Below are 23,057 nucleotides of genomic sequence, written 5' to 3' on the forward strand. Positions count from 1 at the left end.
ATAGCTACACTGCTAACATAGGATTCCTAAAGTAAATTGTGTTAGAAAGCTTTTCATCAATGACTGGAGTTTCTAAAGCTCAATATTACCAACTGCCTAAAACAAGTATACAGCTGTCCTGTTTTTCATATTATCAGCATAGAAAATATCTCTTATTCCTTCAGCTAATGTCAGTCTGCAGGATTCTGGCAGTTGGTACAAGGTGGCATTTGCATCAGTTCCATCAATCAAACTTACTTCAGGGTTGAGGTTGCTGACTAGTAAAACAGAGTTTCCTGGAATACCAGGATTAGTCACATGTCCAGGCGCTGCTGATGTGGTGACCATGAGAGGACCAAGTGCACCAGGAACAGGTGGAACGGAAGGACCTGCAAAGCCATAAATAGCATCACTTGACATCTCAAAGTGGAAAAGGAAAAATACACAAGCAGGTTATATTTGGCAAAAACATCAATATTCAATTCAAAAATGCTTTTAAGGAATTTAGTTATTACTAGTATCTGACCATTAAAGCAGGAAGCCCCTCCCTTTTAGAGAAAAATGAAATATTCAGCTATACAGACCCAAACAAAAGGGGACATAAATTGCAACCCAAGAAAGAAGAAAATTAATTCAGCACCAAGTTTATGCTGTGCTAGAAAGGAAAAGATCATAGTCTAAAAAACTATCTATTTCTCACTTGCCAGAAAAGGGGAGACTTCCTTTTAATTGCTTTGAATGCCATAGTAGTTTTATGATTCTGAGAAAAAAAAATGCTTAATTTCTTCTCTTGCACATAATCTTTATCGTGGCATTTAGGTCCTTTGCTTATTGAAAGATAAACTACATGAGTATATGTTTTTTACTACAGAAACTCATTTTATTGAATATATATAAGAAAGAATTACAATTACTCAAATTAATAATGTGTTCTGATTGCTACATTTTAAAACAAATGGCTCTGAACAGATGTATTCAGATGAGCCATTAGCCATAATTACAAACACCACATTTTTAGAAAACAAACTTACCTGCTCCCTGAGGAAAGCCCAAGGCTGGGGCAAACCCAGAAGGCCCTGTATATGATGGAAAGATGGTATTTTGGGTGGCTAGAGAGAACAGACAGATTTTTTTAAAGCAGATTTTAAAAGTTTTACAGAACAGATTTCAGCAGAATCAGCTACCAGTGTTGCGATTTTGACCTTATCTGTGATTCCAAATGTTTATAAAACTTCTGGGTTAAAACTTTCACTGAAATCCAAGATCTTATGTTTTACAAAGAAAATTTTCAGCCACTTTTGAAGGCAAATATTCTGGTCAGCCTCAAGGATTGTCTCTAAAATGAAGTCAGGGCAAAATGTAAATTAGAGAAGTTTGAATAGGAAAGCACAGCAGAGATTAGTATCCATTAAAGCCTGTGTTCAGTGGTTTTTATTCCTACAATGGACATGTATTCTAGAAATTTTCTGCAAGTAAATACAGTCAAAGATGTTTTGCAATGATGAGATATGACTCCTGAATACTAAGATCAGTATAAATTAAACAATACAAACCTTCTACAACTAATCTGAGGTTCTGAATTTTACTAGCTGCTGAAATGCATAATGCATATATATTCTGCTTTTTAAAGAGATGTACTTCCCCGTTTGTGTAACTTCATAAATAACCAGGTTTTTTTATAGTTGCCCTGGAAATCACAAGCATTAACCAGATGTGGAATAGCAACATATGGAGAGTCCCAGCATCAAAGATAGCCCAGTGATTTCCACATTAGTATGTGGAGGTAAGTGGTACCCAGGATAGCACACAAAGCTGTGTTCTAAGCAGTTAGATACAAACTTGAGCTGTGTACTCGTTCACATATAATGACACATCAGATTTTCATTTTCTTAAATTAAGCATATATAATCAGAAAACACATTCTACAAGCTTGGTAGTATGTCTGTTTAACTACTCAAACCTCCACACCACTGATTAAAATAGAGCTACTAGTAAATGGTTATTGATAGGGATAATACAATACCAAAAGAAGTATCTCTTATGAATACAAAAAGAAATGGAACAGACACCGCAGATCAAGTATTCATGAATACCGCATCACATTACACCTCCTCTTATCTGTGGCAACAGTGTCTTTCGTATAAAACACTGAACACATTTATCACACCAAAGCAAGTAAATACATTCTTGAAATACACACGCTGGTGCATTATAATGACAAGTTCTGGCAATATGGTTATTAATCACTTATTAACAATCCAAGAACAGTAATGGAAACATTAATGAAGAAATAGATCAAGAACTTCTATTCTGCCAAATAAGACCTGCATGTTGCACCCTGATACCAAAATCAGGAATGTAATAATTGTCAAACTAAACTAATGCAGAAAGATCTGGAATTCTTTGAACCTTTTTTTTTTTTTTTTTTAATTCATTTGCTTTATGGCTATCAGCCTAGTTTTCTAAGGAAGCCAATTTATGTATTTCTGCTAATGTTCATTAGATAGAAGAACTCTTTAAATGCAAAATATGCACAAAACCTGTTTGTTTATAGTGCAGTATATCTTTTCCACTAAAAGCAAAAGAAAAATAAAGAAAAAAGAGAAGATAAACAAGTTTCAAGAACAGTTCATTTTTGCTATAAAGATAACTTCAAGTCTACAATAGAAAACAGTTTATTATTCTGATAGTTCCCAGCTTTGTCTTATAATTCTACATCAAAACAAGATCCACTAGTAAGAAGAGGTAATGGAAGTACTCACATGACTTAGAACATCTTTTGCCCGTGTTCTGTAACTAAGTATCTCAAAACACGCCAATGACAATATGTGCACGTAAAGGAAAGGCTAGGAAGCACGCATCTCCCCATCTACAGCTATTTATTGTTTTTTTTAAATATATGTGCAGCTGCTTCACTGTGAATGTACCTCAGACAAATTTTGATATGGACATCAGACTATTCCAGCACTTCTTATTCTTACAGTAAAACAAAACAAGGTTCCTAGCAATGAGAAGCTTGTCAGAGTGAGGGAGAAGATAATGAGAAATGTTCATGTGTTATTCTCGAAAAGCATTGTTATTTCTCCCCTACAAGGAAGTGCAGAAATAAACTACCCTAATTGTACTTTTCCCTTCCACTGACATTTCAAATAGTGCAAGTCTAATTAATTAGAATATATTAGACCTGTAACAGTGCATTTCTATAATGCTGTATGGCAAATTCCACCATCCTCCTCTGCCCCAGACCGTAATGACAGTTGTCCATTACATAAAGATCCAAGGCCTATGTTTAAGGGAAGCAGTAAAGACAAAAAATCAAGCAAGCAGTGAGTGCAACTCACTTTCTTATTCTAATCTAAGCTAACTGACTCAACTATCCAAAAAATCAAGCCAAACCTATTTTCCCTAGCTGCCATAGAAAAGTAAAGGAAAATAGGGAATTATTCTCCCACACTTTTTACTGTGCTAATCAATTGGAGGGACTTAGATATCTATTCCACAGTTAAGACAATTGTTAGCTGTGTCTTACTACTAATGATTGTCATAAGAGAGAGAAAAATAGCTAAAATCATTCAAATTGTCTTGTGAATGTTTCTCCAGCATCACTTCAAGCAGACACTGTCTCCACTATGCCAAATGACTTCTAAAATTTCAGAAATTTCTTAAATTTTATATTTTAGAAGATGAGTACAGACATATATAAATAAGCATAGAATTTTGGATTTTCTTAGTTTTGTTTCTTGCAGCACTCAATTATTCTTAAAATATAAACAAATAAGAGCTAATACCCTAAAAACACTTATTTTCAAGCAGCTTTAGGCAGCCAGTATCAATTTGTGATGATTCTGATATGCAATATTTACTACACTACCTGTACCAATGACACCATTTCACAGCATTTTAGTAGTATTTTGTAGCTTTTTTACGACATTTTATTGCCTACAAGTACTCCTCATATTATTATTTCAGATATTCATTTACCATGAGCTGGACTTCATGCTTTCCATACAAGTTTTACTGGACGTAGCAAACAAAAATGTATGCAAAATGTACCTTTCTATGAATCTAATATGAAGCCAGGGCATAAATGTGACACAAAAATTATGATCTCAGTGTGTATTTAGCACTAGAAGTGAAGGTTTCTTACCAAAGGGAGGAGATAAGGATGTCTCCACAGTTCGTTGGCCATCACCAAAAGGAAGGTCAATGCGCGTGAAGTCTCTACTTTTGTCATTGTTGTACTTCACTGTTAGATTAGCTAACTTGGAGAAATCAACACGCAGAGTGCAGCACCCAGTGTAGATACTATGGCCATCCAGAGACTGAAGAAAAATAATTACATTTTCAGAGAGAAAACACATCATGGCAGCCACTACTGTAAATTTATCTTATTGCAGTGCGCTGGTTTTGCATTTATTGATGTTTGATGAGGAAAGGAAAACACCTATGGAAGTGACTTTTCTAGGAAGCTATAACAAAACCCCGTCAGTGACGAGGGTTGAATACCGATATCTGGTTAAACCAGTAGAAAGTTGACACATCTCTGGGAATACACACATTAAAATCAGAGAATTTCGTGAATCTTTCCCTTTTTCTTCCGGCCTTGGAAGAGGTATGCTGGTCCCCGCCCACTCCTTGCTGCCGGCGGGGGGGCTGGGCCCTGCCCGGGCCAGGCCTTTCCTGGGAGGCCCACTGGGCCTGGTCTAGCCCCTGGACCCCAGCAGCCACCAGCAGGGGAAGGGGGTGGTGTTAGCAGCTACTAACATCCAGCCAGCATGAAGGCCTACCCCGTGGGAGGTGTCCGCCAGGCCCCGGCAGCGGCTGGGCTCACCGCAGTGCCACCGAGGGGTATGGGGAGCGCCTATCAGCCGGCCTGGCTGCCAAGATCCTGGCACAGCTGCAGCACAGCCTGATTTTGCCACCTTCAGCCACTGCCCGGAAGAACAATCATGTCCTCTGCAGACTTGGGAGAATGTTAACTGTTTCCTTGCACAGATGAAACTTGCAAAGCACTAACCTTTCCCCAAGTGAGAGAAGGACAGAGTGAGATGCGGAGAGACACAGCATGAGACTGAAGTCAGTGAAGAGAGAGAGAGTAACAGTATTAAGTGAGAAGAAGATTGAGGAGCTGCCTAGTTTGAGCTGGACTCCTCTTGTGAGGGCATGGAGAATGGACTAAAATATCCATCCGTAATTTACAGAATGCTTTTTGGGGGGGTATGCAAAGTTCTAGTCATAGCTGTGATCTAATGGGGAATTTTGAACAGAGGAAGGTAAAGAGATATGAAGCCCTCTGCTCCCAGAGAAAAAGAAGACCTCTGGTTTTTTGAGATGAAGATGACTTTAGAGATGATAGAGAAGCTTTGTTTTATACTAGAACAGTCATCCTTAAACTGTACCCTAAAAAAGCTGATATGCCCATGAGCACAGCTGTGAGAAAAGCTACCAAATGGGAGGGACTTCACAGTTTGAAGAGTTTTTTCTGGGCAGCTGCAGATTCGTGACATGGGAGCCACCAGAGAACTGTTCTTTTCTTGTGGGGATGTCTCCATGGGATTTCTAAGAGAGGCTCCTCTCCCTAAGAACTGATGAAAGACTATTTTAAAGTGGTGAAACTGACTGAAAATCCTAGGTATTGTTTCTTATGTCATCAGTGGGAAAGTGAACAGCTGTTGGAGGAGAGAAGAGGTATTTTGAAAGTTTTATTCTGATTCTTATTAAATATTTTTCTCTCTTGTAGTTTTGTTAATAAGCCTGTCTTTATATCCTTTTAAGTTTTGGGCCTGCTTTGCTTCTCTTCTAATCCCATCTCACAACAGAAAAAGAGTAAATAATTCTAGCAGACACTCAAATCACTACATTAATTTCGGAAAGAGAAATTGGAGAATATGAAACCACTACATGCTGCTTTTCAGTACTTGAAAGTGGCCTATAAGAAAGATCAAGACAGATATTTCAGTGGGGCAGGTTGGTATAGGACAAAGGGTAATGGTTTTAAACTGGGAGGGTTAATTGGATTAGCTGTATGGAAGAAGTTTTTTACAATGAGTGTAATGAAACACTGGCACAGGTTGCACTGAGAGGAGGCTGATGCCCCTTGGACAAGGCTCTGAGCAACCTAGTTGAAGGTGACCCTGCTCACTCCAGGGGACTGGACTGGATGACCTTTAAAGATTGCTTCCAATCCAAACCATTCCACCATTATATATTTTCACCTTGAAACTGTGTCCAAACAGTTATTCACTATCTGGTATTAAGCCCTCTTTTTATACACCAAGTAGACAATTATGCTGCCACTATCCTTACCTAAACATCCTGTGTAGAGTTCTAGTGTAGTCCAGAAGTTAGTATTATATCACCTTGTGCCAATTGGACAAAACACAACTTTAAGCATGACTTGACTTCCTATATTTCTAATCTTACATCTCTCCCACTAAACACACAATATCAGGTGATAATAGGAATACTGATTTGGAAATTTCAACTGCATGAACTGACTCTTACATGAGGGACTCTAATGAAGGATCTGAAGCACAAGTCCTGTAAGGAGTGCCGGAGAGAGCTGTGGCTGTCTGCCCTGAAGAAAAGGAGGCTCAGGAGAGACCTTACTTCTCTCTAAAATTGCCTGAAAGGAAACTGTAGCAATGTCGGCATTGTAGCTGTTGTTGGGGTTGTTGGAAACTGTAGCAAAGGAGGGGTTGGCCTCCTCTTCCATGTACCAAGTGACATGACAAGAGGAAATGGGCTCAAGTTCTGCAAGGGGAGTTTAGACTGGATATTTTAAAATTTTTTTCCATCACAATGGTTATGAGGCATTGGAATAGGCAAGAGGTGGAGTCACCATCCCTGGAGGTATTTGAAAGATGTGCAGATGTTGTGCTTCAGGACATGGTTTAGAATTGAACTTGGCAACATTAGATTTATCATTGGACTTACTGGCCTTAAGGGTCTTTTCCAATTTAAGTCCCCAGACCTGGGCATGACTTCAGGTGAAACAACAGAGCAGACAGATCTTGTACCCAAGAACACCCAGAAGTGGTGCATAATTGCTGTGGGTGACACCTTGCTACAGTGAACAGAGGCACCCATCTACTGACCTGACCATTGTGTAAAAAGGTCTCCAGTCTGCCTCTCTGGGACTTGAATCACAGGTGTCATGGAAAGATTGCAAAAGCTTTTCTACACATTTGACTATTTATTACCTCCTGCTCCCTTTATATGAGAACTAAAGATGACTTGGGTGAAGGGGCAGAAGCCTTCTCAGCAATTTCACTGACAACACAAAGCTGGGAGGAGTGGTGATACCCCAGAGGGCTGAGCAGCCCTTCAGAAGGACCTCGACAGGCTGGAGAGATGGGCAGAGAAGAACCTTCTGAAATTCAGCAAAACCAAATGCAGAGCACAGACTGGGGCCTGATCTGTTGGAAAGCAGTTCCAGAGAGAAGGACCTGGGAGTTCTGGTGGGCCACAAGATGCTTGTGAGCCAGCAATCTGTCCTCATGGCCACGAAGGCCATAACATCCTGGGGTGCATTATAAAGAGCATTGCCGGCAGGTCAAGCGAGGTGATCCTGCCCCTCTACTCAGCACTGATGAGACCACATTTGGAGTGCTGTGTTCAGTTGTGGACTCCTCAGCCCAAAAGAGGCATGGAGTTGTTGGAAAGGGTCTAGTGTAGACCGACAAAGATGATTAAGCAATTGGAGCATCTCTTTCACTAGTAAAAAATGAGGGAGCTGGGCCTGTTCAGCCTTAAGAAGACTGTGAGGGAATATTATCAATGATTTTTGTTTTGATAGACTCATGCACGTCCTGGAGTATATACTATATATTTGTTTGCAAGTGATGACAGAGTGCTGTCCTCTTAACTAAAGAGAGATGTCAAAGTTAATTCATGTGCAACAAAATTGTTAGAATGATAAGAAATCACAAAATTGACAGTCAAAATATTCCTAATGGTTCCATTGTCCCTAAGCAGGGAAAACCCTCAAAAAACAAACAAAATCAAGCTGAATACACTATACTTACCATTTTGGCATAATATGCATTCATTGCATCAGCATATTGGAGCAGAGATTGAAACTGATTGTTCTTATGGAACATGACAATCTTCACAACAAAGCCAAATTTAGAGAATATCTGTCAGGGAAAAAATATGGGCTTTAAGAAGCAGTGAATAATCCATGCACACTAAAAACTAGTGTTTAATATTCCAAATAAATTTCTGAAAAATATTTCTGTTGTAAGAGCTGAACAAAAATTGTGTGAACTCAGAATTTTGTTTCAGTTAAAAAAATAATTAAAGAAAGGCTACAAAAGATGGAAAAGAAGGATAAAATTTCCTTAAAGAATTAGTAATGTCTAATTAGCTATGAACAAGGAAGGACAGTCCAAACAGGTATTTGTCCAGTGTCTGCAGAAAAATTGTGGATAATGAATCAGAGTTGAGGTTTGAGAAATGGACTCTACAAGTCATAAAATCACAGAACACGTTGAATTGGAAGAGATTCACAAGGATCATCAACCAAGTCCAGTTCTCAGCTCTGCACAGGACACTCCAAGACTCACATCATGTGCCTGAGAACATTGTCCACAGGCTTCTGAAACTGTCTGGCTTGGTGCTGTTATCACTTCTCTGGAGACCCTGTTCCAGTGCCCAACACCCTCATCCCCCAATTCAGCTTCATGCCATTTCCCCCCTCCGGTCACTGGTCACAACACTGAAGAGATCAGTACCTGCTCCTCCCACTTCCCCTCTGAGGAAGCTGTAACTGCAATGAGGTCCCTTCTCAGTCTCCTCCAGGCTGAACAGACCAAGTGTCCTCAGCCATTCCCCATAAGGCTTTCCCTCCAGACTTTGTACACTGCTGACTCATATCCAAGTTGCCATTTACCAGGATGTTCAGGTCCCTTTCCACAGTGCTGCTCTCCAGCCTCTTGTTCTCCAGCTCAAACACATTACCCTTCCCTGTTCCAAGCTAGTTTAAAGCTCCATCAACAAGTGCCACTAGCTCTTACACTAGAACCCTTTTTCCCCTCTGGGAAAGGCGCACCACATCAGGTGTCAGTAGAACAGATGTTGAATAGATTAGTTCATGGTCAAAAAACCCAAAATTTATTCAAGTACACCATGAAGCCACCTGTTGACCTGATGGATCTGTCTATTTCTATCAATAGTATTCCTTGTTACTGGAAGGCAGTTGAGATGGGAACTGCAAACTGCATTTCAAAGTATCCACCTTTATGATCTGTATATTAGACAAAATCTGCAGATCTGTTGAACAAAAATACAACTTAAACAGTTCATGTGCTTATTAAGACCCATTGCCTAAACTAGGAAACAAAGAGGGAAGAAGAAAGACAAAGACCTATATTTTAACCAACCGCTATACTTTATAATCAAATAGTTTTTGATTTATTGCAAACATAAGCATTGCAGAAATACTTTTAAAGGCTGAATTTAAATATATACACATTCAAAATGAAAATGTGCATTACATGAAGGTATCTATACAAAAGCAAAGCCACAAAGAGTGACAAAATTAAAGCTAGGACAAATCATGCAAGTGCAGAAAAAAAAAAGAAGTCCAAATTAACAGTCAAAGTTTAAAGGTTAGTTTGAAGAATACTATTAGGTTTCAAATAAACTGTTAGAATCAATGCAAAGTCAGTAAAGCAGAAACCCCTGAGAAATATTAAACTTGCAATTGAAGGGAAAGCCATAGATAAGTATAAGAAGCATCTCTTTCCAGCCTCTTAGGCCTAGAATCAATACAAGACTAATGTCCCAACCCTTTGTCCCCAGTTTTTCTCTATCTCTCAGAAACAAGATTTTAATGCTGCAGTCATCATTTAGACATTGAAAACAGAACAGAAACCTTCTCACAGCAATTCAGAATTAGTGTTTGAGTTCCTGTTCATAAAGCACTTCCTCTTAAATGCCTAAATACAGCTTCTCAACATATGTTTTTCCATGTTTATCCAGAAAATTTAACAGATCTTTTTAAGGTAATGAAATTAAATGCACTCCTTCCTGTTTGATTTTAAAACTAAAGACACTGTATATATCATATCAATTTTGTTTCTGCAAAGATAACACTGAATTTTCAACTTCTTATGATAAATATTTTAAGGTGAATTGTAGCTAAAAAAGTTAATTTCTTGAAAGCAAGACAGCTTACAAAATACAGTGCAAGTATGAGATGACAGCTTGCTTGCTGGTGTTCCATAAGATGCTATACTTGTCAGTGAAAATACTCATTTCTATTAGCCTTACCACACAAAGTAAAAGTTAGATTGCAGCTATTGGGCACAAAGTGCTGCTTTAATTAGAGGAGATTGACCCCTATTAAAAACTCCAAATAAGATCCCTTCTCAAATATTGCCAAATTTTCAAGGCATACTGGAAAAGTAGTTGAGTGAGAGCAATTCAAATACTGAAAACATAGTTGTGCTGCACTGAAGTAGACTAAAATCAAACAAAAGTAAATTAATACAAATTTCCTCTTTGCTGTTGCATTCTTAGAACTAGTAGAGCTCCCATAACCCACAAATAAGGAGCTTGTTCTGAGGTTATTCTGAATGCAATAATAATTCTAAGCAGCTGACATAGTATTTGCACAAGTTCAGTAAAGAGTGAGCAACACTGAAAGACAGACACAAAGGCAAATTGCTACATCCAAGTGACAACTAATATGTGCACCAGTTAATCAGTGTCATGGTGAGGGGATACAGAGAAACAGAAAATTTTAAGAGGTAAGAGGAAAAACAGAGTATTACTAAAAACAACTATGGTTTGAGATCTTAGCAGAGCAGGAAAAGAATCTTCCAGGACTGCAGGTTCCTACAAAATTATCCCAGTTATTCTAAATTGTATTATTTAAGAAACTTATATGTGGGGCATGGTTTTTACTGCATAAATTCCTACCAATTACAAAAGCTTCAAGTATGAAAAACTTTGCAATATTTGTAAAGTATCAACAGACGCTCTGGACACAAAGAAGTGGTCTCAATGTTATTATTTTTAAACTTAGAGCTTTCAATAGCATAGTCCAAACACCCAGCAGAAGTTACAGCTATGTCTTTCATAACCATAGCCTACCATTATTCTAAGCCTTCAGAGGTAGTCAAATGCCATTCTAAAGATGAACAATCAAAAACATTTATCCAAGCAATTTGCATATTACATCACTTGCACTGAGGTATAGAAGTGAATATAAAACCCTAAATACAAAGCAAACTATAAGGGTTACTCATCAGAAAGTGCGCTTTGGATTCAATATTTCACTAGCTTATTATTAAAGCAGAATTAACAGTTCAAGTTTGTTGCTGCTTCCACAAGGAACTAAATGAGACAACACAAAAATCTGAGTCTGTACTGAAGTCCTGTTCACTTGAATTGGATTTACATAGAACTATTTCAAACCTAGATACCTGGATTCAGGAAATTATTTTAAAGAGACAGTACTCACTCAGAAGATTCAGGAACCACAGGTACTTAAAAAATTAACGGATTTACAGTAGCAACATTGAAACAGATTGTGACTTTTTTAAAGCAATCCTCATTACCTGATAAAGTATGTCTAAAGTGACAGGGTAAAAAACATTTTCAACAACAATTCGAAGAACAGAACCATGGCTTGGAAGGATCCCACCTTCAGCAGCAAGAGCACTTGTAATAGCCAGGTTTCCATGCTGCACAGCATTCACACCTTGCAATGCAGCTTGGGGTCTCTGAAATTAAGTCATAGCAGAGATCACAATTATTTTACATATAAATTATTCATACTGATACAAAGTTCTCCTAAATGAAAAGGACATAAAACATAATTTCAAAACACCATATTTCCTTCATATTATTGATTCAAATCCCACATTAATAAATAAATTATAACTCTCACTTTCCATGCTCCTCCCCTACAACTAGTCAGTGTAATTCACGAAATTACAACTATTTTTTAGCTTTACTAGGATTTCATTCTCTTCAGGAACTAAAATTTGGTAGGGATAGACTTAAAGGTGCACACCCTACTCTTCTATTGATGAGCAAAGTCATAAACCACAAAAAATAGGTTCAAATCTCACTCCTCAAACTAGACTTCTGTGATTACACAAATCTCTTCACTTGTTTTTCATGGGCTTTTCCCAAAAATGTCTTCATACTTCCTGTGAGTAGCAGGACTATGGAGAGATGTTTCTTTCCTAATGCAGTGTTGTGACCTGAAGTCACACTACTCAGCTACACTATTTCTTTGGAAGACAGATTAAACAGAGCACATGGCACATGTTATCTAGTTTCAGAAAAATATAAAAATAATCTGTACTTCAGGGCTCAGCCTAGGGACCAGGACAGTAACAGTATTCAGCTGCTCTACTATGTTCTCTTTAAAATTTGGATAAAACTCAAATGTAAGTGCCAGACAGCTTATTTTTAAAAGTAAACAATGCTGTTACAGAAGAAAGCAAGTGCCATGTACCAAGTTGAAAATATTCAGAAAGAGACCCAAGGTCTCTTTTTTGCAAATATACATATACTGTTCCTGACACTGCTATGCAAACCAAATCCTTAAAACAAAAATCTCATTATTTATTTGGTTTTGCAGATAACAAACCAATCCAGCAATCTCAGATGAGGAAAGAGGGAAATAATATTTACCAGACTGACAATCTTGCAAGACTTCAGTAACTTTTGTGTCAGCACAAATGAATGATTTATGGCCAAAATCACTACTGTCAACATTCATACAGAGAAAAAAATAATTTTATATATCCACATCACAGTATATAACTTGTATCACAGTATATAACTATGTACCTAAACGGGAGGTCAATTGAAATTCATTTTGGAATCCAAAATCCAGTATTAAGCCCTAGAGTACTCTGCTAGTGATTGGACCCCAGATTTATGCCACTGGTCACAACCATTTTAGCCTTTCAAATCACCTCACAGTTCACTTCAGTAGGCTGCATTAATTAGTTCATCTATTTGCATTTACTGGAAACATGCATCTATTAGCATGCTACTGGAAACAACACTGAAAGTCTTGCCAAAGTAGAGATAAACAATATCCTCTTGTCTCATCCACCAATCCACACATCTCACCATAAAAGGTCATCACATTGGTCAGGCATAAGGTCGTTTTAAAAACCTGTGCTTGACTATGACTAACTTCTTTCTTCTCCTTAGAATTTTTGGGGATAATTTCCAGAATGAGTTGCTCCATTCTTTACCCAGGGACCAAAGTAAGGCTGATCAAGCAGTGGTTCCCCAGATCTTTCTTTTGATCTTCCTTGTTGTCCTTCCCTAAGACAGGAGAAGGATTTTCTTTTTTCTAGTCCTCAACTTTTCCCAACTGCCACAATGTTTTGAAGATCATACAGTGGCATTGCAATGATATCAATCTGCTCCCTCAGCATTCAAAAGTGCATCTCACTAGGGCCACAGACTCTTTGTTTATCCAATTAGTTTAAATATTCTCTAATGTGATTCTTCTCTACTTCCCTCATCAAGACTTTTGCACAGTTCTCATGTGTTTGGTAACACCAAGGGCAAGTCTTAACCACTACAGCCTGGCAAGAAGGCTCTCAGTAATTCAGCCTTTTTCATATCCTTTGTCCCTGCTCCATTCAGCAGCAGCCCCATGTATTTAAAATAATAATTAAAACAAACAAACAAACAAAACAAAAACAAAAAAAACACAAAACAAAACAAAACAAAACAAAACAAAAAAAAAAAAAAAAAAAAAAAAAAAAAAACCACCACCCTAACCTTATTTCTACTGCTGATAGGAACCAAACTTGCTGCTTTTCACATCTCTCATCAGAGACAACTCATGTGGCCTTTGACTTTCCCAAATATATCCCTGCATATTTAGATAATGCTCTATAACCCTGCTGGTCACCTGCTCATGGTTACAACTTTTCTATGCTTCTCTTTTATTGTTTAAGCCCAGTCAGGAGCTCCTTGTTCATACAAGGAGTCCTGCCACCTTCACTTTATTTCATGGTTGTCATCATCATAAATGATTTTTGAACTTGAGCCCCTCCTCAATACTTTTATGGTTTCGTTGTTCCCTGTCTGTAAGAAGTTACTGAGATTATATATGTCAGAATTTGTCTACTGGTATAGTGACAAGCAGCCTGTTTATTTACTAGTGTTGTGGTTTAACCCTGGTATGCAGCAAAATGCCACACAACTGCTCAGTCACTTTCCCTTAGCACAATGGGAGAGGGAAATGCAAGAGTGGAAGTGAAAAAACTCATGGATTCAGTTACAGACAGCTGAACAGGCAAAATGTGCAAGTAAGGCAAACCAAGGTGTTTAATCACCTGCCCCATTAGCAGAGGGGTGTTTAAACATTTTCAAGAAAGTAGGAACTTAATCAAGCGTAAGAATTATTTGGAAAGAAAGAGGCTACAACTCTGAACACCCCTCCTTCCTCACCATTCCCACAGCTTTCAATGCTGAGTCCAACATAATATGGTATGGGACATCCCTTGGGTCAGTTGCAACCAACTGTCCTAGTTGAGACTCTTTCCATCTTCTTGTGCACTCTCACTGGCAGGGCAATGCGAGAAGCAGAAAAGGCCTTAATACTTCCTGTCACAAGCTGCTATGAGGAAAATTAACTCTGTCCTAGCCACAACCAGTACATAACTCATGCAATTATATCCTGTTAAATGAAAATATTGTACTTACAGCCTGATTACGTTGATTGTCAGTCCTAAGTTCCTTGTAATTGGAATACTGAATATAAACTGGCTGATTGTGGAGACAAGGTGTAGCAGGAGTGTAGTAGTTCACCATAGAAACAGCAGCATCTATAGAAGCCATTTCCAAAAATGCCTGCAACCAATACATTGCTGATTTCAATGCTGCTTTTGTTTACAAGAGAGAAAAAAAGCATAATTTTTCCCCAATTCCATTCTCACTAGAAAAAGGGTATGTGAACATACAATACTGATTTGCTCAGCAATAAAATGCATTTGTGTATGCATGTTTATGGTGCTGTTTTATTCAGTTTGTGGGTTTTCTTAGAAAGTTTTACAACGTATGTACACTATGTCATTTAAGAAGAAGTGGAATAAGTATGACACATGGGAAGCAATGCTGCTATAAGTACCACACTGCAAATCAATTTGTTAAATTCCTGAAACCCAGCACTATTACCTAGGTAGCTGATATGCATACTGATTGTAAAAGCTGGAACAGAATAATAGAAATCCATCGGTTTATGCATTGTATTAATCCAGCTCAGTGTTCCAGACAATTTTTTGAATTAATGCTTATTATTTTTAGGATTTCAGTGTTTCTTCATGACAGAAGCTACTCTGCCACATCTAATAGGATTAAACAGATGTCAAAAAATTAGCAGGCATGTTGTAACTCAAGCAGGCAGCCTCTTTGAAGACATATGTCATCAATAGTGACAATGTAGTTGTTTATCATCTATGTTTTCACATAAAGTGGATATAATGTTTAGCAATATTAACAAATTTCTAGTTCATTATTTAATCCAAAAGCATATTAAAAACTTAAAATAAATTTCAAAACATCCTTTCCCATTTAAAAATATGAAAATCTTCCACTATCAGTGAAATATTTAGACATTGTTGCAATCACTTCACTCAAGCACAAGATCAAAATTATCATAACATGAACCACATCTTCAGTCTTGCTCTTGTTATTGAAACATTGAAAATTACATACCTGACCTTTTCCTCTTAGCATCAAGAGATTGGTTACTTTGCCAAAAGGGAGACCTAATGAAACAACTTCTGCTCCGGTAACATCACTTGGAATTTGACGAATATGAAGGACGCGTGAAGGGGAATATGGTGATCTGTTTCCTTTACCTTTTTTCTTCTCATTATCTAAAATATTTTAAGGAGGGAGACAGACAAGCAAACAAGACAAACCCATTGCACAGCGTACATATAAAAACCTAAAGGAGAGAAACTGCTGCCTCAGCACTGACATTGACTTAGGTATAGTTCTTTGAACCTTAAAGGATATTTCGCATCTAACAAAGGGACAGTGTAAGAAGACCTCATCAGCTATTCCAAATCTTGATAGCAAGGGGAGGTTGGGGTATGTTTGGCTTTGCTTTGGACTTGTTTGTTTATTTTGGTTTGCTGTTGTTTTAGGTTTTTTTAATGGGAGGCCAGTAACGTCTCACCAAATGCCTACATAAGAGACTTACAAAATGTCAGTTGCACAGAAGAGGGAAAAGTCCTAATTGGCAGGTAATACATTATTTTTCCTCTTACCACCAACTTCTCTTTCTGTTACTGAGTTGCTAACTCAAGGTTTGGGGTTTCTTTTTACTTTATTAAAGAAAGCCTTCTCTTTTAAATGATTTTAAGTTTTAAAAAGTCTCTGAAAAAGATAGACAACATGAAATCCATACAAACTCCTAAGTGTTCCACTTTAAAATACTGCCAGAAGTAGGGTTTTTTTGAACATATGCCTATTTGGATCCTTTAAGTGATTGATTTGGATTGGTAAATGACCAATGACTACATTTCAAGAACATTACTCAGTATCCTTGAGAGTATTTTTAAGTAGAACACCACATCTGGAACAACCATATTGCTCTAGAAGTAGTTGCAATGGAGGCAAGAGAGATAGCCTTAACGCCTAATCTGCTGCATTTAGCCTTCCAAGGAGAAACACAAAGGATTGGGAAGAAATTTCTGTATGAGCTTTGTAAGAAATTTCATATTTTGCATAAGGCTGAGAACTGCTTCACACAAGTCATTCTGCATAAGGGTGTTTACAGAGGGTGTTTTTATTAGTGGAAGCCTGTAAAATTTCAAGTTGGATGATCAAAGCCCCCACTGTACCACACTTAACAATTCTCCACCTGCAAAACTGAAAAGTCTATTATGCATTGGTTTTTCCATCAAGAATTTTTAAATGGTTTCCTGAAAATGTGAACTTTAAGACAAACATGACCATTTAAACACATATTGGTACCAAGCCATGACAGGACATATTACTAGTAAACTCTAACAAAGTATTTGGTTACTTTTCAGGTTCAAAATGGACAAGATGTCCCTGACTCATACTAAGTCAAGGAATGCTTGACTAAAGAAAGCAGGAAATGAAGCCTAGTATTAATTTTGCTTTTAGTTTAATACGAGAGAGACTTGCAGAAGCAGTATCTTCTGGGTTCTGACACACTGTCAAAGGTGACAAAATGGAGCTAAGTGGCAAACTATTGAAGTGTCTTCTTTCTTGTGAAACTTTAGCTACATCTCAAATATAAACTTCATAGTTTTTTAAACCATGCTTTCTCCAGCTGTGGTTTGATATTAATTTTGATGCAGAGTGATAACCATCTGTATCTTCCAGCATCTAAATTTAAAAATTGATTCAACAATTCTTTAAAGCATGCCAAAGGTTATCACCTTTCTAAACTGTAGGCTCAATTGAGTAAAAGTAAAAAAATGCTTTCAGACAGACCAAAAGAAGCCTTATGAACAAAGTGAAAATTGGTTCCTGATGTACAATGGGAAGTTTATTACAATTGCAACTCATGACTGGTACAAATGTATTCCCTGAGTAGCCTCAGGTAGAGAGGCACAAATTTTAGATATGTGACCCACCAGACCAAAAAATACACAAAACCCCAAACATAACAACAGAAAACAAGTGCTGCAGCTAAAGCAGCTGTATTAGGTAAAAAGATGTATTTCAGTAGTGACATACTCAATTTTAGATTTCTATGATTTTTAATGAAAATGCCTACTAATATATCCCAAAAACCTCTATATCATTTAGACACCTTGGATACCAGTGGGAAGCATCAGTCATTGCACTGTTAATTAATAATACATATTTCAGCTATTACAGTGTTGAGCTATAAACTAATGCTATTTCAAGCCAAGCAGAAACATTTGGACATCATATTGAACTGATCCTGAGAAGTATAAACAACTTGACACATGTAATTCAAAGAAATCAAAAAGAAAAATCTTCAAATTAGCTCCTCAGACTCCTCCCTCTTCCCCACTGAAAATACAGCAAGTCTTAGACACCTACCAAAAGGTGATTTGCTCTGTCCTCTGCCCTGATATAAACTATTTGGAAACCACTGCTGACAGGCAATTTTCTATGTCATGCTTTAGTTAATTTATTTGACAAAGTTAATTCATGCAACCATTGGTCTTTAACGCTCCCTGTATACCTAATGCTGGAAGTAATTCTAACAAAAACATTAGCCAGCTTTCTCTCACTTTCAGCTTCTTGTCTGATATAAAATGACAGGTAAACATACACACTTACTGCATCTTCCTCAACACACATGCACAAAACAACAAAGAAAAAGAAACAACACAAAGAAGATTTGAAAAGCTTTGATTATTTTTAAATGTATACCTGTAGCTGAAGTAGAATTGCTCATGGTAAAAGGTCTGTTAATGACACCAGAAGAAGCTTGTCAGGACCACTCTAAGAAATAAAATACAAGATTACTAGTAAAAGCTGTTACAGAGAAAGCTCAAAATAAAAGTGCAACAATTCCCTTTACTTGTTCTTCCCAAGACCATCCACACATTACCCACAACTGCCAAGAACTTATTTTTCAGAGGAAAAAAAAGTCAACAACATAACTTTTTCCCATGTCTCAAAAAATTAGCAGATTCAGCTGTGTTACACTTCTTATTTAAATCTATCCCACTACAGTTCATTTTTAAAAAGACCAAGAATAACAAATGCCTAAGAAAAGAAATGAGCTGGTTGCAGGCTCTGCAAAACACTTCCACAAACGCACAGCCACACAGGCAAAAGTCTGCATTTGCAACAGGATACAGGGGGCCTTGAGCAAAAATAATTTGAGACATCTTTAAACATACTGATGGCACATTTAAAAAAACCAAACCTTGTTTTCAGTACATTTTTCAAAAATACCTATGACTTACCATCAAATTCTTAGGACAAAGATTAAAGTATTTGCTTTAAGAGTGTTAACAATTTGAGGCTCTAGTTTCTGACAGAAAAGAGTTTGAGTACTACAGGTCCTTCATTCCAAAACCAGCATCTATCTCCAGTTATGCCTGTTTAGTCATTAAGACCGCTGTATTAGTTCCAACCAAGCATCAGCTTCAAAACACCAACAAGAAATAAAGTACCACAACACCTCTGAAAGGCAGTTAGGTTTCCTGAAACTTTCATCACACTCTTCCATAAAAGCATTTTAATGAAAAATAGAAACCAAGGGAGTTATTCTACAGGATGGAATAAGTTGATCCAAACAGCTCCTGATCACTTTGGTGGAAAGAGAACTTCCCATTGCCCTTGGTCCAGTATTCCCACATGCGCATGAACGGTTTATCTTGCATCAAGAGTGCCCAAGAGTTTTCCTATGAGATTAATCAATTCTCCAGCCTGCCAGCATTCTAAGCTGAGTCAGATTAGTTATTCAGCTGAAAGAAAAGTTGAGAAGTAGCAGGATCAACCGCAAAGAAAGGGTAAGGATAAGCCATCATTATGCTGGCTTGCATTGGCTGCAAAAACACTGCTCAGAGTACTGGCTTATATGGGGTCTGTGCTTAAAGGAGCAATTAGGTTCTCTTCATCCTTGTTAATCATGTGTTCCTGCTGCTTCCCTAGTGTGGGAAAGTCATTCACGACCAAAGACTGTGACTAGGCTAGGGTGCTTAAAAACCTTTTCAACCAAATTTAGCTGTTATGAAGAAGCACAGGTGTTAGTGTGGAATGGAAGAAAACATGAGTATGTTCACTCCTCTCCAGCAACAGTAGAGACCTATTTTTAGCCATGAAACTGCATCTTAATAGTATATTTAAATACAACATCTAATTGTGGCAAACAGCAAAATCATTTTTACATTAAGAGAACTAAAAAATATAAACCCTGTTTATAAAACTACATTAAGAGAACTATAAAATATAAACCCTGACATTTTAAAGAAATGTCAATTAAATGATTACTACACATCATGCATATCACACTGTACTGGTACAGATACTAGAATGTAATTAACATGCAATACTGATATTAATTTTCCCCTATTTGCAATACATTTAGTATACCAGCACTCAGGTATTGCACCTAAAGAGCATATTTTGATTGTAAAATGCACATCATGCTAATTAAACAAAAGCTGTATGTGCAGAAAGTATAAATGATGGTCCTTTATTACAACAAATATTCCTTTTATTTACTGGAGGGCAGGAAGAAAAGCTGATACTGTTGCAACTGCTATTGTGGGGGCTTCAATTTAGTTTTTAACTTAGCATTTATTCAACAAAAGAAATCTCTGCCTATTTCCAGAAGGTTGTGAAAAAACATGGTGTATTACCACATCCAACATGTATTCTTACAATTTCATATTTAGTTTTATATACACTGGTATTAAAAAAAAAACCCCAAACCTCATTTCCAGGAGAAAATACTTCCCAACCTCTTCTATTTTTAGTAAACACACAAAGAAACACAATTCAGATGGCTGCAGTGTTACAACCTGTGTTGCAACTCTCTGTATCTGTAAAAGTGAAACTGTAGCTCACTGCAGTACACAATGAATTGCTGCTCCAGAACAGTGGACTAAACCGGTTTCAATAGGAGAAAAGTTATACCAAAATGACACCTCCATCCATGACATGTGCCTGTACTTAAAACTGACACATCATTCAGTCACTATATCCTAAGATACTTCCCTAGATTGAGCCATTACACTGACAACCATTAACCCACTACAGCAGCTAAACACAAAAGAACTCTTTAAACCCCAAGCCCATCACCCATGCAACTGTTTTACTTGGTTTAATTAAAGATCAACAAACCTTTGGGCTTCTTACAATACAGGGAACCATCACAATTTCAAATGTATAACTCTCTTCATATCTTCAACTTGATTACACTGAGTATTTTCAAATAGACATACTTTTAACTATGTTTGTATTAAAAAACAAAACAAAGAAACATTAAATCAAGACACTGTAGAATAATTGGCCTAGGCTTGCTATCTCTAGAGCCCTGACTACAAAACTTAGTTTCTTACAGAAGAATTTAGAATCTTACCTAAAGATTTTGGTTGTGCTTTTTGTTATTATCTGAATGCTCCACTGAAATACTATTCCAATTTTTAACTTTTTGTATCAATAACAAGTTATATACCCACCCATACAATTATAACACATTTATTGACTATAGCATGCCCCTTGGAAGGAGGTACTATATGAAAACTGCTAGGAATGCCACTGTTTTTGCAAGTGGCTGACCAAGGTATTTCTCAGGTACAAGAATACTAAGAAGATCCTTTTCACCATCGCCTTATTTAGCCAGCTTACAAGTGATAAGCCTTCTCGGTCACTGACTGAAAGCAAAAACATTCTAGAAGATTGCAAAGATAAATTGACACCATGGCAGTTGTTCAAGTTGAAGTACAAAATGTGTAAGTTTGAGATATTCTGGATTAATGAAAAAGATGACATTTATTTTTTCAGTGTTTCACAACTCTGCTCATATAGAATACACAAAGAAATTACAAAATTTCAGTCTGTAAAGACTGTTTGTTCAATCTCTTTCTTTCTCACACAGATGTGAAAGAGATATTTTTAAAATAATATCTCTCTATAATATCAGAGACCTGCTTGCTCCAGTTCCCTGCGAGGCCACACATTGGAAGTGAACAGGCAGGCAGGACTAAGTAACCATGCTGCCTAACCCTTCCCTGATAAACACTTCTTCCAGCACAAAGCCTATCTCACAGAAGGCAGCACCTGCCTCCTGAGTGCCAGGACTGTACCAATTATATCATGAATAATCTCTCTTTCAGACGGCGGTAAACAAGGTAAATGGAATTGTTCAAAACAAAGACAGCTACCAAACCAAGGCTGAAACATCCTCCTCTATTCCTGCACTCATTCCATCATTCTCAACACATTAATCTAACATTTTAAGACTCCTTCTTTTTTACACCATAAGACTTTCCACCTCTCCTACTTCAAGGCAGCATTTTTGCATTTTTGGGGGATTATTACTTGGTGACCACTAAGGCAAGAGCAATAGAACAGCTACAGCTAGATTAAGCTTATTCTTTCCTTGTATTATTGGGTTAGAATTAGAAACCAGCCACTTAGAAAGCTTAGTTTGCTCTTAGACATTTCTTTAAAAACAGGTAACATCTATAGCACAGAGTAAAAAGTCCAATAAGAGGCCACCACAAAGTGTGGCACTTAGTGATAGGTTAATGAAACTAAGCATTCTTCTGTACCTACCAGATCAATTTCCCTGACTAAATAAGGCATATTAACTCACTACAGCAACAGGTGCCTGTCTTGAAAGTACTTCAGCTGTTCTACGATTTTTAAAATTCTGATAGTAATTTATGCTAATGATTCTGCAATTCCAGATAAAACCCACTGCATTCATAGCTAAAACATAAAACAAACATCTGAAAGTCACAACTCTAGTTTTCTAAAATCCGTGTGAGTCAGAGTTGGAAACAGAAAGGTAAGTCTAGTACTGCAAAATCCTTCTTTAGATCATGTCCACGTGTTAAAACTATGGCAGAAATCTATTTAGCATTACTTCTGGAAACACCGAATTCTATAAACAATCTTTTAATTTTTAGAAAAGCTGTAAGTAACATCCTTATTACCCTCCCCTCACCTTTCAACTGCAGTATTTTCTTCCTCTCTTATTTTCTAGAAGTCACAAATTCTTCAGTACAGTTCAATTAATTAGAAATGAGATAGTTCCAGAGAAACTTATATGTGTACTGATGATTTTCCTAGAATTTAGCTAGTCATCTTTCTAAGCTATTATTTTTAAGTCAACAATAAGGAAGAATATGATCATAGGTTTTGTTATGATAAAAGAGCATGGGCAATTTTAAGAGAAAAAAATTATTTCAAAAAGGACCACTTTCCATGAATGTAAATTAAAACTGTACATTTTTCTACAAGATTCTGCATGGAAAAATAAATTAATTACTTGAAATTTGCCCCAAAAGGACAAATTTCAAAACATGACAACTTCAAGCTATACCAATGATAAACCACAGTTATATTTAAACTAACTGTTCTACTGCATACTTTATTAATTTTTA

General features: G+C 37.1%; 1 protein-coding gene across 14 annotated transcripts in view; it reads right to left on the reverse strand.

Moving 5' to 3' along the window:
* The window catches only part of PTBP3 (polypyrimidine tract binding protein 3), a 43,653-nt gene that overhangs the window by 10,875 nt on the left and 9,721 nt on the right, over nt 1-23,057 (reverse strand). For 13 of the 14 annotated variants that reach the window (XM_083883510.1, XM_083883507.1, XM_083883513.1 and 10 more), the window contains 8 exons: nt 18,361-18,432; nt 15,688-15,851; nt 14,677-14,823; nt 11,547-11,711; nt 8,007-8,117; nt 4,127-4,301; nt 1,011-1,088; nt 238-368 (listed from right to left, as the gene is read on the reverse strand). In XM_083883510.1, coding sequence (XP_083739636.1) covers nt 238-368; nt 1,011-1,088; nt 4,127-4,301; nt 8,007-8,117; nt 11,547-11,711; nt 14,677-14,823; nt 15,688-15,851; nt 18,361-18,385 — 996 coding nt within the window. In that variant the 5' untranslated portion in view covers nt 18,386-18,432. The remainder of the gene's footprint in view (nt 1-237; nt 369-1,010; nt 1,089-4,126; nt 4,302-8,006; nt 8,118-11,546; nt 11,712-14,676; nt 14,824-15,687; nt 15,852-18,360; nt 18,433-23,057) is intronic. The other variant, XM_083883512.1, reaches the window with a different exon arrangement.

The sequence above is a fragment of the Zosterops lateralis genome, assembly GCF_965231275.1.
Source record: "Zosterops lateralis genome assembly, chromosome: Z".
Lineage (NCBI taxonomy): Eukaryota > Metazoa > Chordata > Aves > Passeriformes > Zosteropidae > Zosterops > Zosterops lateralis.